General features: G+C 41.5%; 1 protein-coding gene across 5 annotated transcripts in view; it reads right to left on the bottom strand.

Moving 5' to 3' along the window:
• Window positions 1-17,116, bottom strand: part of LOC124720049 — a 158,032-nt gene that overhangs the window by 18,317 nt on the left and 122,599 nt on the right. For all 5 annotated transcript variants that reach the window (XM_047245307.1, XM_047245310.1, XM_047245311.1 and 2 more), the window contains 2 exons: window positions 12,143-12,244; window positions 1,727-1,767 (listed from right to left, as the gene is read on the bottom strand). In XM_047245307.1, the coding sequence (XP_047101263.1) occupies window positions 1,727-1,767; window positions 12,143-12,244 (143 nt within the window). The remainder of the gene's footprint in view (window positions 1-1,726; window positions 1,768-12,142; window positions 12,245-17,116) is intronic.

Raw genomic sequence — 17,116 nt, 5'->3', positions numbered from 1 at the left:
GACGTTATCGCAGCAGACCGGTGTATATCTTGTATCTCCTGTCACCGTGTACTAGAAGATATGAAATTCCGAGACTACCGGGTGAGTGTGGTGCGAGAGTCGAAATTTGAGGAGCGGGAAAAAATAGTTCGTCACCGTAACTGGCTGTGAACACCTATTGCTAACAGTTACTGAGATCCCTCGCTTTACTTCACATCGGGTGAGGCTCAGTTCGATTTCTCAGGTTACGTTAACTCCCAGAACTGCAGATACTGGTCGCAGGACGGCCCCTGTACTGTGCACGGAGAACCTCTACACTCGGAGAAGGCAGGTGTTCCGTGTGCGTCGTCCGGCACGCGCGTCACTGGCCCCGTATTTTTCAGTTACACCTTAAACAGTGCCAGATATCTGGAAATCTTTTATTCTTTCTGTGCACAGTTGACAGATGCAAAAGTATGGTCTAATAACCGACATGTTCCCTGAAGACAGACAGATGCCTCTGGGCCACACTGTCCCCAAACGTTACGTGGTTTTTATTTACGGGGCACACTAAAAAGCTCAGTGTACGCTGACAACAACTGCACAATCGACAAACTTAAATGGAACTTCACTAGAGAAATTAATGACATCGAGCCTACAGAATTACGGCGCGTTGCCGGTAACGTCGTCACAGGAAGTATGCCGTGTCCGGAAGCCCGCAGCCACCACTTCCGGCATCTCTTATAAAAAGTAACCGCAAGTTTTTTAATGATACCATTATCTAGTCTTTTTCAGTTAGTTCATTGTTACTCACATCTTGTGTGTGAGGCACACCAGTTTTACATGGAACACCTGGTATATAGCATTCTTGCCTCGTGTGCCTGTTTGCCTCTCAATGCCTCCTCATGTGGTGAGTAGCAATCTGTCGTTTTCATACCATTGTTATAACAACCCACATTTTCATTGCTTAAATTTGTTTCAATAGGAACTGAAGCCACAATTGAAATTTTTCCTCTAAAAACATGTCACTCAACCGTTCTCCCTGAAAAGTAGGAGTCTCCCGGAGAAATACTGCCTCTTCAATCTCGACGGGATCAGTTACGGCAAGCCCTTTTCCAGTTTTTAAACAAATCGTAAAAATGACCCTTCAACTCTTCATTCGTAGTCGCAATTTTTCACTGTTTTTTCAACTTTAAGTGTGCCCCTTATTGATTCACAAGTTCAACTCTTTTCAGTTTTTCCCCAATTTTTGCAACGTCTTTTTTACAGTCACTAACAGTAACACATCCGACACCGTAAAGTGAAATCAGTTTTCGAAGAGTCTTCCTCCGATCGGTCTCTTCGATACACTCCGCCCGTCTTCCGTAGAAATGACTCGGCTTCCTTTTACTTGCCGTACTGACAGGAGACACAAAATACATCTGAGCAATACTATACCACAAAAATACATACAGGCGGAAGCTCCCGGATTATGCCTAAGAGGTGACAATAGAAGGTGTTGTCGTATCCCGAAGGTACGGTACAGTAGGGATTCCCACAGAAAGAGATGTCGGGCAATAAGAACTGCTAGACTGCTTAAAGTCACGTAACTCGCACTGTACTGTAGCTCGTTGACAGTAAAAAGGTTGATACACTGACAATGATACTGTTATTTTGTAATTTTCTATTAGTAGAACACTCATCTGATGCTTGTGGACCAATCAGAACTATTTATGGATACAGCAAAGCATTGACACTAATTTACTAAAAATGAAAGTGTCTCTCTTACCCTGGGCTACTACTGGATTCTCTGCAAACTGAAGCAGGCACCTGCAACAATTTCAGTGAACATTACTAACTACAGCAAACCCGATAAACTTATCAACAGCAAAAACCTCATTCAAAACTTTTTTAGCAGTAATTACCAGAGGATAATGACAGCTCATACAGCACAAATAGGATAAGGTGGCGTCTGAGCAGAAGACAAATTCGTACCCTCACTTCTGTAGGGGCAATATTCATTCTTCCTTTCATTCATTCATCAATCCCTAGATCCATCCAGTTCTGTAGATTCCAATAAGGATATCTTTCAGGGATTTGGTACAAGACGGTGTATGCATTAAGAAAAGAACAGAAAGAAACCCTAACAACTTAATCTGTATAGTGTATTAACAGCTATCCTCTGGGATGGAATAATGACAATATTATGAAAAGGATAGATTGCTGCTCACCATACAGCAGAAACGCCGAGTCGCAGACAGGCCTCGGCAACCGGAGACTGTGGACGCTCGTGTGTGGGTTGCATTTGCACGGGTACGTGTGCGTGTACATTGTCTAATTCCGATGAAGACCTTTTCGGCCGAAAGCTTACTTGTTTGACAGTCTTTACGTTGTGCCTATCTGTGACTCGGTATCTCCGCTGTTTGATGATTAGCAATCTATGCTTTTCATAAAATTATGATTCTGTTTGTGCTTATTACAGCTAAACTGAATCGTGTAAATTAGTAAGCAATCTGCTGATCTGATAAATCTGGTGACACCAAATTTTACTGTATAACAGCTGCTTATCTATTATTAGTAGCTTAATATTTACTTGATCAAAATGATATTTCTCAGAGGAGTATTTTTACACCTTTTAATACTGAGTCCTATTTATACTATATTATTACTTGTCATACAACTTCTTAACAAACACTGCTGTATGACTCAGAGTTGACAGAACTTTTCAATTTGTGACTCTAGGTGTGCAAATAATTTTTAGAAAGAGTGGCTAATGACATATGTTTTTAGTTTTTTTTTTTTTAATTCATAGGGATTCATAATTTCTTGATTTATATTTTATCGGAGCCTGTTGAATTTCTTCCCACCAGAGTGTACAGCTTCATCCTGGAGACAAGATAAAGTCTAAATGGAAATTATTCTTATGTCTTGTATTGTGATTGTGTTTATCACAGTGTAGCTGAAAACGGCTTTTCACTATCTGCAACATAAACCATTAAGGAAGTGAGTGTAAGAATTCCAGGATCCTTAGAAAGAATTCTGCAAGATGTACAGTTATTTACTTTACACAATATCCTTATTGCCGAATTCTGCTGAACACACATTTTAGGTGCACTGCCCAGAAGATAATTCTATCAGACAACGGAGAGTCGACAACATACTAAATAAGCCAACTCTCCCACCTTTAGGTCACCACAATGCCAGATGCTTCTAAGAAGGTATAACATGCAAGGCAAATTTTAAATCCAACCTGAAACCACTGCTTCTGGCCAACCCCTTCAACAACAACACTTAAGTGTACTTGCAGAAGCAGAACTTAAAAAACAATATGTTCATTAATGCTAACACTAATTATGTGCATATATCCAGTAATCTGACTCATTCAAATTATCTATGGAACAATTATCTAACTAACTAACTAGCTACCAAACAAAGTATCTCGATTAGTTAATCTACATGTCCACTGCATTTTAACTTGTTATTCAACTCAACCCCAATGTCTTTTACACACTTTGCTCTTAACACTTGAGCAGGTGCACCAAGGTATGAAGTGTGCCAACCACAAAGAAAATTGTCTTGTACCTTTCCACTATTGTTTTACAACTGTGACCCCATACCTATTTCTTCATTATTGTATCAGTTAACACAATGATAAACTGTGTTGTCATACGTTCAAGTAAACAGTAGTAACATAAAATAAACTGCGGGCGACGTGAGAAATAATTTACGATCCGTGCAAGAAAATGACCCAGATTAATAGCTAGCAGCACAGTCCCATAATGAGGCAGAGCACTTGTCTGCAAGATAATTAGAAATAAGTGGTCAGCTCAAATCTGAAGCTTAAAAATGGTTCAAAAATGGCTCTCAGCACTACGGGACTCGACATCTGAAGTCATCAGTCCCCTAGACTTAGACTACTTAAACCTAAGGACACCACACACATCCACGCCCGAGGCAGGATTCGAACCTGCGACCGTAGTAGCAGCGCTGTTCCGGACTGGAGCGCCTAGAACCGCTCGGCCACCACGGCCGGCTAAATCTGAAGCAAATGTGCCATTTAATGCTTCGAGTGGGTCGTTACTGTGGGGCAACACTTGCACACATCAAAAGAGTGATATAACGAAAGTTTATTCTGTTATTGTTTAAACAGCACTTTCGCCCATATAATGTAAATTTATTTAATCATTTTTGAATTAAACTAAGATTAAACTGTGATTTTGCTTATACACATTTACCTCGGTAACATAAAGAAAAATATTCTTTACACACATACAATGTGCGCCGCACACCGGCTCTTGTTACAAACACCGGTGCACCCTCTTGAGGGCTGATGTCTACTTTTGGTGCTAAAATGTTGTTAATTTTATACTGAAATTGCACTAATATGCGTACATAAACAATGGAAAACCTGGAACGGAATAACAACAATACGAATTAGGACAGATCATTTCTCACCACACAGAGAGGCGTCGAGTGGTAGACGAGCACATTTAGACGTACGCTCGAAAGCAGACTAAGCTATCGGCCCGTCTGCCACTCGACACTTCCTCCGAGTGGTAAGTATCAATCTATCCTCACTTGTACTGTCAATAATACAGGTGTCTGTGCGACTGAGGTTTAACCGCCTCACTCTGTTGAAGTACGTCCTTCGAGCACCGTCACCACTGCAGCCGCATCTGTCCCGTGCGGTACAGTGCCAGACTCACGAGGGAGAGGAGGTGCACAGTGAAAATTTAACACTCGTGCGTATGAAAATCTGTCTAATGTCATAGTTATGGTGGAAGAGACTCCGTCTGTTCAAATGGCACTTCTTCTATGACGTCACGAGCTGCCTGCTCGTGACGGATCACCTGTAGGTCCGTTTTTGCAGCTCGAACTCCACATTCTGATGCACATCCTCCAACTACACTAGAGCACTGATTATCCCAAACAACTGGGACCAAAGGTGTTCAAATAACTGATACTTCATGACAACTGAACATCTACCAAAAAATGTTGTACCAGTATTCACTGGAATACGAGACAGAGAAATAATAGATAGACCCAAAAAATTTGTATCGCACGTCTTACAAATGGCACAGAGAACTGACCACACAGTCTAGTTCAGAACATTCCAAACGGTCATCAAAGCAGGACTACAGACCGGTGGGTCGGCTGCCAATTCGTGTGCGTCCGAAAGACATTTTTTCGGAAAAGGAAATTTAAAGTTTTATCCGACTGTAAATTCCTAATTATCTACTTCCTGAGTGAATTATGGCATAGCAGTTAACTCGTAAATGTAAACTTTCAATTACAATGCATAATTCTACTGAAAACATTGTTTATCACACATGTAGCCTACATTATTAAACACTTTAGGTGGCACGAGTCTACCTGAATGATCCTTTTGCAATTCACCCCCAATTTCTGACCTTCTTGCAACACAGTGTCCCTCATACCTTCCAATCTTTTCGAACCGTGGAACTGTAACAGTCACATCCGTATTTCTACAATCTTTAACAAACACATCACATCGTTTTAATCTCAAACCAGCACAAACCCAATAGTACTAATGTTTCACGTGCGACAGAGCACAGAGCACACAAGTAATCTATGTTATCAGGTGGTGGTAGCAGGCCTGCCTGCCGCCAGTGCTCGGCTGTACACCACTCGATTTCCGAGGTGCTTAGCAGGTTAGTTCAGTGAAATAACATTCACTGCTCTGTGAGTGAACTACTGAACTAAGAACCACGCCACTTGTCGTATACAAAGATCTGCCAGCCTAGCAATGATAAGAAGCAGTGTCAGTCCAGATTTCAATTTTTGTGACTTAACCACTCGGTAGCAAACCCACCCGGTCAGTTGTCCAAAATACGGTTTTGCCCCCGAGCTTTTACTTGTTACTTTGCCGCAAAATCCCACAAACATTAAAGACGGCAAATATACAGCATCATACGGTTCGTACAGTCTGCATCTACATCTATACTCTGCAAACTTCCGTGAGGTGCACGGCACGGTAAACATCCCTCGTGTACGGAGTCAGGGAAGAATGACTGTTTGAATGACTCTGCAGCTGCAGTAATTATTCTAATAATCTTACCCTCACAACCCCTACATGAGTGATATGTAGGGGGTTGTAGTATATTTCTAGAGTCATCATTTAAAACTGATCCCTTAAACTTTGTTAATAGACTTTCTCGGGATAGTTTATGTTTATCTTCAACAGTCTCCCCATTTCAGTTCCTTCAGTATCTCTGTGACACAGTTCCACAGATCAAACACACCTCTGGCCATTTGAGCTGCCTTTCCCTGTACACGTTCAACATCCTCTGTTAGTCCTATCTGGTACAGGTCCCACACACTTGAGCAATATTCTAGAACCAGTCGCACAAGTGATTTATAAGCTGTGGTGTGCGTACTGTAAGACCTTCAGTACACACACCGTCAGATTATTTGACTTGTCGCTCTAACGAAGTAGGCGAGTGTCAGCAATATGTCTCGTGGGCTTATTGTGACGTGTTTATCTTCTGCCATTAGGTCAGATGATAGAAAAGCCACTTGCACGCTTAGAGTAGCAGATTGACGGTGACCAACTTTAAACAGAACTTGATTAATTTTCACACACATTTATTAAAATAATAAAAAGCATAGACATTACGTAACTTGATTCTGGATGCTGTTTACAATTGACAATCTGAAGTTCCTTTGATCTTGGTACATTAATCTTATTCTCACATATCTCTGATACTTGACAAAGTATCTATTCCTTTATCTTCATGGCTATGTTCAGGAATATCGAATCTTATAAGGCGCAGACTGAAACTTGACTATAGACTGGTACAGACTGCTGCAGACAAATGCAGACTGGTACAGACAAACGCAGACTGACTAATCAGAGGTCTGTACACTCCTTATAATACCTCGTGCGTTCAGGTATCACTTCACGAGTGTGATCCACGAGGAGAAAACGTTCTACGTTAGCAGCAATCTCATTGGCTGCGTTACATATTAATATGTGGATCGGCGGAAGCAGAATTTGGTCCGTCTCCAAGGCAGCGCCATCTCGTAGTGCGGAGACGGACGAGTGCTGCGCCTGTGCTGTTGTGCTTAGCGGGGCGCGCTCTAGTGGGAAAGTTGTCTACACGCTGACTACACGGAACTATGTACACAACATAAGCAATCTCCTTTGTAAACTGACGGCACTTCCCCAGTATTTTACTAGTAAAATGAAGTCTAGCACTTGCTTTACCCACAACTGAACGTATGCGATCAATCCATTTCGTATACCTACGAAGTGCTACACCCAACACAATAGGATACTACATTTTTTCATTTTGCAAACTGCAGTCCTGACCACTTTGCATCTTAAAGGAATGATTAGCTTCTTCACTGCACGGTTCTTTTTCATTATTGTCACCATCAGCAGACTCTTCCTCATTCTCGTGAGAATCTCTCTTCACGACGACACTGGCAACATTTTCATCGTTCATCAATATTTGACTTTCGGGACAGTCTAGAATATTTTCACAATTGCACTGAAGATTCTTTAATCGCCCATTCATTTCAGATACAAATACACTGTTTGGTGATAGGGAGCAACAGCTTATTCTGAACTTCACGCAGTACCTAAATCCTATTCATCGTCATGTTTAGCCTCGCACATTTTGTACTACATCACAAAATGGCACTTTCCAATTTTGGGTTCCCACTTGTCTCTACCGTTTGTAGCAAGTTCCTGATTTCTGAGATTAATGTGGACCTTAAATTGCACGGATAACCAAAAATCCAGTAATCCAAATTGGGCACAGTTTTACTGGAAACTGTCATTTACTGTATTCAGAGTACACATTTGAAAGTCCACTGCATTACTTTTACATTATTCGCAACGAACTGGCAACTTATTTAAAAGCTCACACTTAAAACACACCGTATTTTGTATTAAAGAATGGAAAATACAGGATGGAATGTAACAATTCTATTTTGTATTACTTGCTTTCATTTCACTTTAGAAAATAATCATCCATTTTTTTTTCTGTTTCGGCTTTCATTCACTTTTTCCCTGACGATAGTTCTCATTTCTCAGAGAAAATGAGTATATTCAAACGAGTGTTGTTTTACGTACTCTAACAACTGGTTGACACATTTCAGTACCTCAATGTGCGCAGCAAAAATTTCATAAATCAACTCATCTTCAGTTACCTCTACTGAACACACATTGCTCGGCATACCTGCATCACTTAGCTGATCTAATTCCTCTCCACTGTCATTATTATTTAATCACTCTGTGTTTCCACAACCACAAATTGGTTTCACAATATCAGTCAGACATGTAACAGCATTACATTCCTCGCTACTGTAGCTCCCAAAGGCACTTTCAGTAGAAGCTGCTGCAAAACAGTGGCAGATGTTGCAACAGAAAAATCTTTCAGTGATGTCCGAAAATAGGATTGGGGCCAGCTTTGTCTTCTAGCAACAAATCGTGAATCACATGTATGGTAGTGTATTCTAAATGAAAATATTTCCTCAAACTGTATTAAAATACTTCAGGCTTCATATGTCTTCTTTTTAATTCCCAAATTATGTATACATAATCTACAAACCAGATAATTGGAAGCTTGTTGTATAAATGATCTGCCATATTATCCGAAAGCTGGAATAGTTATCTTTGCTGATGATGATGCAAGTATTAAAATTTAGTTCAATGGAGAAACTTCAACAGTTTGAAAAATAAATAACATTTTCTTCTAAATTATTAACTGTTTCTCAGCATATGGCCCATTGCTTGTATAAAACACAATGCATAGAATTTCAAGGCCCCGGCAATACCATTATAAATAGTGCTGAGGGTAGATCAATAAATGACAGAGAATATTCCGAACTCTCTCGTGTTTATCCTGACACGAACCTAAACTAAAAGATAGATATCATCTGTAATATCTAAGCTCTGCAAAGTTTGTCGTAGCTGACTCTGAAAAAGTTATAAAGCTGGGGTTGTTGAGGACAAAAATGCTTGTTGCATAGAAGCAAGTAATAAGGATAATATGCTGTGTCTACATCGGAACCTCTTGCAGATAGTTTTTTAAACAGCAAAGCATGCCTTCTGTATAACCTAAAATCATTTCTCCAGGACAACCTCTTCCTACTCAATGGGCGAACTTCTATTTAAAAACTGATAGTGGATAGACATTGTTTTTAAGTGTAGTTGCCCAAGTAGGACTAATAAATAAAGCATTTTTAAATCACAAATGATGTCTACATACCCTGTAAACTGATGCATTCTACATCATTTCGATAAAATACGTGCTCAAACGTCGAGCAACAAGTTACTAATTAACTAACTATTGACATCAGCCTCACAGTACATTTATAGTCTCGCTTATGATGTTTGTCAACAATCAATCAGAGTCTGAAAATAACTGTAAAATTCATAAATATAATACTACAAGGTGAAATGACTTACACAATCTGTGTCTCAGCTTTAGTGTTGCACAGAAGAGAGTGAGGTATTCAGCCTTAAACCCTCTGGCCACTTACTTACCCAGGGATGTGCAAAATGTAATAGATAATAAAATTATCTGCAAATACAACTACTATTCCATAATATATTTTGTGTGTGTGTGTGTGTGTGTGAGTGTGTGTGTGTGTGTGTGTGTGTGTGTGTGTGTGTGTGTGTGGGGAGTTACTCGGCGTGGCTCTGGTCACAAAAACTGACACGAGTCAGGACAGTGGTGTGCTGAACACGTGCCTGTGCAATCTGCACCCAATGGCGCCTGTCGACTGAGGGTGACACGGCGGTCGACTGGTTCCGTTGGCATTCTGAGACCTCTTCGGACAGAATTTAGAAATACAGAAAAATGAGGGAATGTGTCTGATCCGATAAAATGAACAAAGAGGAAGTCTAAGGAAGAATGTAAAATTAGGCTTCGCTTACAGTCCAAATGGAACAGGTACGACAAACGAGTTATATCCTATGAGGCCGAAACTGAGCGTTATAATTCATTTATGAAACCGGAACAACTCTATGCTTTGGAGTGTCTTATCGCAAATAAGAAGGGATAGTTGGAAAAGCAAAGAAGGAAAAGCAAAAAGGTGCAAGGAGTATATAGAGGCTCTATACAAGGGCTATGTACTTGAAGGACAATATAATGGAAATGGGAGAGGACGTAGATGAAGATGAAATGGGAGATACGATACTGCGTGAAGAGTTTGACAGACCACTGAAAGACCTGGGTCGAAACGAGGCCCCGGGAGTAGACAACATTCCATTAGAACTACTGACAGCCTCGGGGGAGCCAACCACGACAAAACTCTACCGTCTGGTGAGAAAGATGTATAATATCAGTTTAAAAAGTCACGGCTGCAAAATACTAACACGAATTCTTTACAGACAAACGGAAAAACTGGTAGAGGCTGACCTCGGGGAAGATCAGTTTGGATTCCGTAGAAATATTGGAATACGTAAGGCAATACTGACTCTACAACTTATCTTAGAAAAGAGATTAAGGAGAGGCAAACTTGCATTTCTAGTATTTGTATACTTAGAGAAGGCTTTTCACAATGTTGACTGGAAAACTCTCTTTCAAATTCTGAAGGTGGTAGAGGTAAAATACAGGGCGTGAAAGGCTATTTACGATTTGTACAGAAACCAGATGGCAGTTATAAGAGTTGAGGGGCATGAAAGGGAAGCAGTGGTTGGGAAGGGAGCGAGACAGGGTTGTAGCCTCTCCCCGACGTTATTCAATCTCTATCTTGAGCAAGCAGTAAAGGAAACAAAAGAAAAATTTGGAATAGGAATTGAAGTCCATGGAGAAGAAATAAAAACTTTGAGATTCGCCAATGACATTGTAATTCTGTCAGAGACAGCAAAGGACCTGGAAGAGCAGCTGAACGGAATGGACAGTGTATTGAAAGGAGGATATAAGATGAACATCAACAGAAGCAAAACGAAGATAATGGAATGTAGTCAAATTAAATCGGGTGATGCTGAGGGAATTAGATTAGGAAATGAGACACTTAAAGTAGTAAAGGAGTTCTGCTGTTTGGGGAGCAAAATAACTGATGATGGTTGAAGCAGAGAGGATATGAAAAGTAGACTGGCAATGGCAAGGGAAGCGTTTCTGAAGAAGAGAAATTTGTTAACATCGATTATAGATTTAAGTGTCAGAAAGTCGTTTCTGAAAGTATTTGTATGGAGTATAGCCACGTATGGAAGTGAAATGCGGACAATAAATAGTTTAGACAAGAAGAGAATAGAAGCTCTCGAAATGTGGTGATACAGAAGAATGCTGAATTTTAGATGAGTAGATCACATAACTAATAAGGAGTTACTGAAGGGAATTGGAGAGAAATTTGTGGCAGAGCTTGACTAGAAGAAGGGATCAGTTGGTAGGGCATATTCTGAGGCCTCAAGGGATCACCAATTTAGTATTGGAGGGAAGCATGGAGGATAAAAATCATAGAGGGAGACCAAGAGATGAATACACCAAGCAGATTCAGAAGGATGTAGGTTGCAGTAAGTATTGGGAGATGAAGAAGCTTGCACAGGATAGAGTAGCATGGTGAGCTGCATCAAACCAGTCTCTGGACTGAAGACCACAACAACAACAACAACAAATAGTTGGGAAAATTTGGAAAGAGTTAAAAGAATACACTCAGGAAAACTCTGGCTCACCACAAAACTTGGAAGAATATAAAAAGCGAGGAGGTTCACAAGTACACTGTAAAGGTTGCAGAAACAATTTGAAAATAACTGTAAAAATTTTATGGACAACTATTGAGGAGGGACAAAAACTTAGTGAGCAAAAGATGTTCAATTGCATCACATTATTGCAGTCCAAGTGGGCAAAAGTAGTGAAAAGAGATGCACAAGAAACTGGCATTACACTACAGATGATTCAAAACAGAGAAAATTCAGGAGCAAAGTCAACAGCATAAAATCATTTGAAGAGAAGCAACTAAAAAGGAGGCCCACACATCACATTTCTGAGCAGGAGAAAAAGGAAAGAAGTGAAAGAACGAGAAGGTTCTGGGAAGAAAGGAAACCAGCGGTCAAAAAACTTACAGGTCCACACGGCCTGTAGTTGGCCGAGAAAAAAAGAAAAATAATAGGGCAGAAAGTCTCCGCCTTACAACTTGTAGGTCTTAGTGACTTGCCCTTTTTCTAGCCTTCCCCATTTTATCAATTTTTCCTTAGTATATGAGACTCTTAACCGATTACAATACGAACCTCTCTATTTGTCGTCGGTTCCAGAATCACGATGTCGCCCACTTCCTCTCTGTCTCTCTCCTCTGTCCTCACGACACAGGTAACGTCTGGGTGGTCAGCTCCCTGGAAAAAGACAGTAAAATGGCAGACAGAAGATAAGGCTCACGACTGACCTACATCTGATACCACCAAGGTTACAACTGTTAGCACGCTGACAATCACTACGAAGAAGTTTGCACAATACAGTCAAGAGGCAGTCCACATCATCGCGTGCAGTTTTTTCGTACTCTTACAGTTGCTCGACTGGTAGGGTTTCATTTAGCGTTTATGGCTGGCACTTAACTGATCTGTGTACTTGGTTTAAAATTATGAGCAAAAGTTGCTGATGTCAGTTACTTTCCAGAGATAATATTTCAGTATATCAAATACAGTGGTCAAAATAAATGTTGAACACTGGTGAAATTTTAATACTGGACACTGCGATCCACAAATACGCTACAATATCAGTACACCGGTTCCTCTGTAATGTAATTTTTGGCAGAAACCGTCCATACTTCTGCCAGGAGGGTCGATTACGTGCAGCCTTCGGCAACTTTGTCACCTGTAGACACTGCAGAACTCGTGCCGTCACTTCGACACGGCTCGGACGACAGTGACACGTGGCTCAGAGGCTCCGTATACCCACTCTAACGGAGCACGGACGAGACAGGTGGATGCCGCAGTGAATGCCACCGCAAATCAAAGTGACATCTCGAGAATCTGAAACGAGTTTCTAGCGACAGGATCGGTCGACGACTATCACGTAACGGGCAATGGAAGAAAAATGGCAGCCGTGTGGGACAGATATCTGCATACGGTGGCAAGCGGACGTTCTGTGCACTACGCTACACACACGTGTGGCAGTTCCGAACGATTACAGGAGTGCAGGTGTCGACACACATGGCACGAAATGGGCTCCGTGAGCAGGGCTTAGGTGCCGGAAGGCTTCTCCGAGCTCCTCCTCTAAATTAGGCTCAGAAAGTGGCTCGTGTCGGACGGAACACTCTCTGTGGACGAGACGGCAGTGGGACACGAAGCTCGTTTCCGATGAGACGCGTATCGCCGTCCTGAAAATACGGATATGCTTTATCGAATGGTGTTGCCACCATTTGACTGAAATAATTTTTATTTTACTGTTATATGACACAGATTTCAGCTTAGGGCATTTTCAAGTACAAAAACTTATTTACATGTCAAATGAGATCAGACTGGTATGAATTACGAATCCTCGTCAAAAAAGCGTACCTGATCGTATAGGCCAATTTGTCACTAGTAAAAGTTAAATGTGTCTAAAACATATAAATATATTGCAGACTTTCATTTCGAACACTATAGCACAACTGTTAAATGAAACCGCTAACCGATAAGACAGGTACGTGCCGTAATACTGTGTCTCGAGCGAGGATCAAACGGATCGCTGTGTCGAGAAGAGATATACAGATACCACTGACTGAAGGCTGCCCCTATTTTGATTGTACTGAAGCTGGAAGTCTTCCTACATGTTGGTCAGAGAGCATGAAGATGGTGTAATGTAACACAAACTGGTAGCACAAATAAAACAAAACTGGAAATTTACACAGCTGAAGGACTTTTGATTTGACACTTTTTACCGAGATGTTCCACTTCCCTGCTCTCCGTCAATTTACAAAAGATGTTCACAAGTTAGGGTATTTGGTAACTGGGAAGCACCCCACTTTGAGGGAGCATTTTACAGTCTGTGCGAATCGGAGTTGTACCGATCCCGTGCTACCGCTGAGGCAGGCTGCGAACGGACACTTCTGCCTTCCGGGTGGAGTCATCTGTTCTCAGGTGCTGCAGACGAAGGGCACGGAGAGAATGTGATCTCTGTGATTTCAAAGAAAATACTCGCCAGAAAACAAATAACATCAAAATATACAAGTATTTGTAACGAGTGTTACTGTGGTGACGGACTCTCGACAGATATGTATTCCCTCGCCGACTGGAATACGTGCAGATGTAGTCAATCTGGCACAGTCGAGAATTGTATATTATAGGCAATACATCAGTTCGAGCTATCTCAGTTTGTTATTCTAGTCGATACATCGAATGACGGAAATCTCTTTTGGCACATTTTGACGCAAAAGTAGTAGTAGTCCGCTACGAAGAGCTGATCCGCAGTTAGAGGGGCACCGATTAGCAGTATCCTTTTGGCACGAGAAATACGGTGGCCCGTAAATACATTGCGAGTACTTTGAAGAATTGACCTACAAAAATTCTACAGATCAACTAATGAATTATTTTACATATCAACACCTATTACCAAAATTGGAAATGTAGGAAGAAACGTTTTAGACAGAATGTTAACGTTGCCCGGTTTGTGGGTGTTCCCGAAAGACTGCGGAAAGGACTCGCCTCTACCAGGCTGCCACATCACGGTAATGAGCCTGGCCACACATCTCTGTGCATCTGTGAGTTTCTGGTGAAACATAATGTGGCAACGCCAATCCAGAGTCCCGACTTCGCTCCTGGCAACTTCTCGAGATCGAGAAAGTATTCGCAGGACACCTTTTAGACAGCAATGAGGCTGTCCGAACGGCTGTGATGCCAGCCTCGAAAGAGATCCACAAAACGAGGCTTTCGAGGGGGAGCGCCGGGGACGTGCGAGTCTGTGGAAAAAATGCGTAGATGCCCGTGGAGAGCACTTTGAAGAATGTTAATCATTTGTACACGGATTGTTCGTAATATTACGTTAAAATATATATTTATCGAATTTCGGGACTCACCTCACCGAGGCCCCAGGATGAGAGGGGAACTCCTGTAGCACCTGTAGTAAGGACGAGGAGACACCTACTGGAGAGAGCAAAGAAAAATAGAGCAGGGTGAACGGTTTCTGTAGACAGCCAAATTGGACACCAAAAGAATGTGCAGGAAACAACAGGCAAGCGTGCCATTAAATATACTGCCGAGAGCACCGGACACAAAATCGGATGGGAAGGAAATGGGAGTCAATCACTAAATAAGGAAAACGACACACTTTATGTTGGGGGCAACTGTAATAATGCAAACCTATGACAACAAGATAGAATAACAAATTAGTAGTTTAAGGCATTTGTACTTTAGTGGCATATACAGAGCACAACTTTCAAGAGCTGAATTCAGTGAAGTCGCAATTATTGTAAACAAACATATTGTAGGACTTCAGATCCAGTCACAGTGTGCCAAAACACGTCAATCGTACTCTAGTAGGGGGGAAATATTGTCAAATTCTTCCTCCGAGCTCTGTTTCTTCTTACGCAGAGAACTAGAAGACAGTAAGCTGCTTCACGTTTTACTTTAGCACGAAAGCTTACTTCAGCATTATTGCGTTCATAAACACATGTCCTGACACTGTAGATGGACGTATCAATTTTGAGTAAACCATTATTACCGTCTGTAGTTGTCGGATGTAATATTTTTTTCAGCAACACTTAAAGTTGTTCGACAATTTGCTGTTGCACGTATGTTAAGTTCTTTAATCTGATAATTGCAGCAATTCAAGTCTGACAGCTAGCTGTTTACTACCATTAAAAAAAATTAGCAAATTATTGACCAACTTTAGAGCGTTGCTGGAAAAAATATTACAGCCAACATCTACAGACAGCAGTAATAGTGTACTCAAAGTTGACATATGTCCATCTACAGTGCAAAATGGAGATGAAAAGATCCCCCCCCCCCCCCCCCCACAAAAAAAGGGTTGACAAATAAAGAAAAAAAGTTTCATCTTCCCTCTCATCTTGTGATCTGAAGGAACTGCCCTTCCTTCTAAATTTTCTCCACTGCAACCCTCTCTCCTCCCCAAAGAAGGAACTATTCGTTCCTAATTCTAGGATAGAGTTTACACACTACTGAGGCAGAACATTATAACCACTTGCACAATTGTGTAACACACCTTCGGAACGTAATACGGCAGCATTTCACGAATTTGACGAGTCCTCGGTATGCTGTCAGAGGAATGTGGCACCACACGTCTGTGGTTTTTGAGTGCGGACCTGGCACCCGATAATGTACCAGACGTAGTCCATCGTGCTCAAACGAGCCAAATTTAATGGCCGAAATATCTGTGTAAGTTTAGTAATCGTGCTCCTCAAACCACTGCAGCACAATTCTGGCTTTGTGAACTAGACAGTTATAGTGCTGGAATAGGGAAGACACCTAGCATGAAGGTATGCTGGTGGTCCACAATAATGTTCACTTATAAGGAGAAGTCCTCAGCAGTGGGATCAACTGAAACAAACTATATGCCGATGCATGTTAGTCCCACGTATCACGCCCTGCAGCCAATCACCCTGTGATTACTCTCAAATGAGACCTCCCCCCTTCTTGTATGCAAGTAATCAATGGAAAAAAATTTCATGATTTTGTTTGATGCTCTACAACAGGGGCGTTCAACCTTTTGGCTTAAATGGGTCACTTTCGAAGAAGATGAGTATTTTTGAGCCAGGTAATATACTTAACACTAACAATAACGGCTGGGAAAGGGGGGCAGGGAGGGAGGGAGGAAGAAAGAAAGAAAGAAAGAGAGAGAGAGAGAGAGAGATAGAGAGAGATGGAGAGGGGGGGGGGGGGGGAGAGAGAGAGAGAGAGAGAGAGAGAGAGAGAGAGAGAGAGAGAGAGAGATGGAGAGGGGAGGAGAAAAAGAGAGAGAGAGAGAGAGAGAGAGAGAGAGAGAGAGAGAGAGAGAGAGATGGAGAGGGGGGGAGAGAAAGAGAGAGAGAGAGAGAGAGAGAGAGAGAGAGAGAGAGATAATCTAATGTGAGCTTCATATGGCACAAGTTTACAATTGAAAATATTTGGTTTATTGTAACTTTACTTAAAGGAATTCTCTCTCTCTCTCTCCTTTTGTCCTTTCTTTTGTCATTCACATGATATATGCTCACTTCTTGGGCTGCATATGGGCCGTGGACTTGACAATGGACACCCCTACTCTACAGCTTTAAGGAAGGAACATTTAACAGG

The sequence above is a fragment of the Schistocerca piceifrons genome, chromosome 11 (assembly GCF_021461385.2).
Source record: "Schistocerca piceifrons isolate TAMUIC-IGC-003096 chromosome 11, iqSchPice1.1, whole genome shotgun sequence".
Taxonomy (NCBI): domain Eukaryota; kingdom Metazoa; phylum Arthropoda; class Insecta; order Orthoptera; family Acrididae; genus Schistocerca; species Schistocerca piceifrons.
This window is presented reverse-complemented; position numbering and strand designations above follow the sequence as displayed.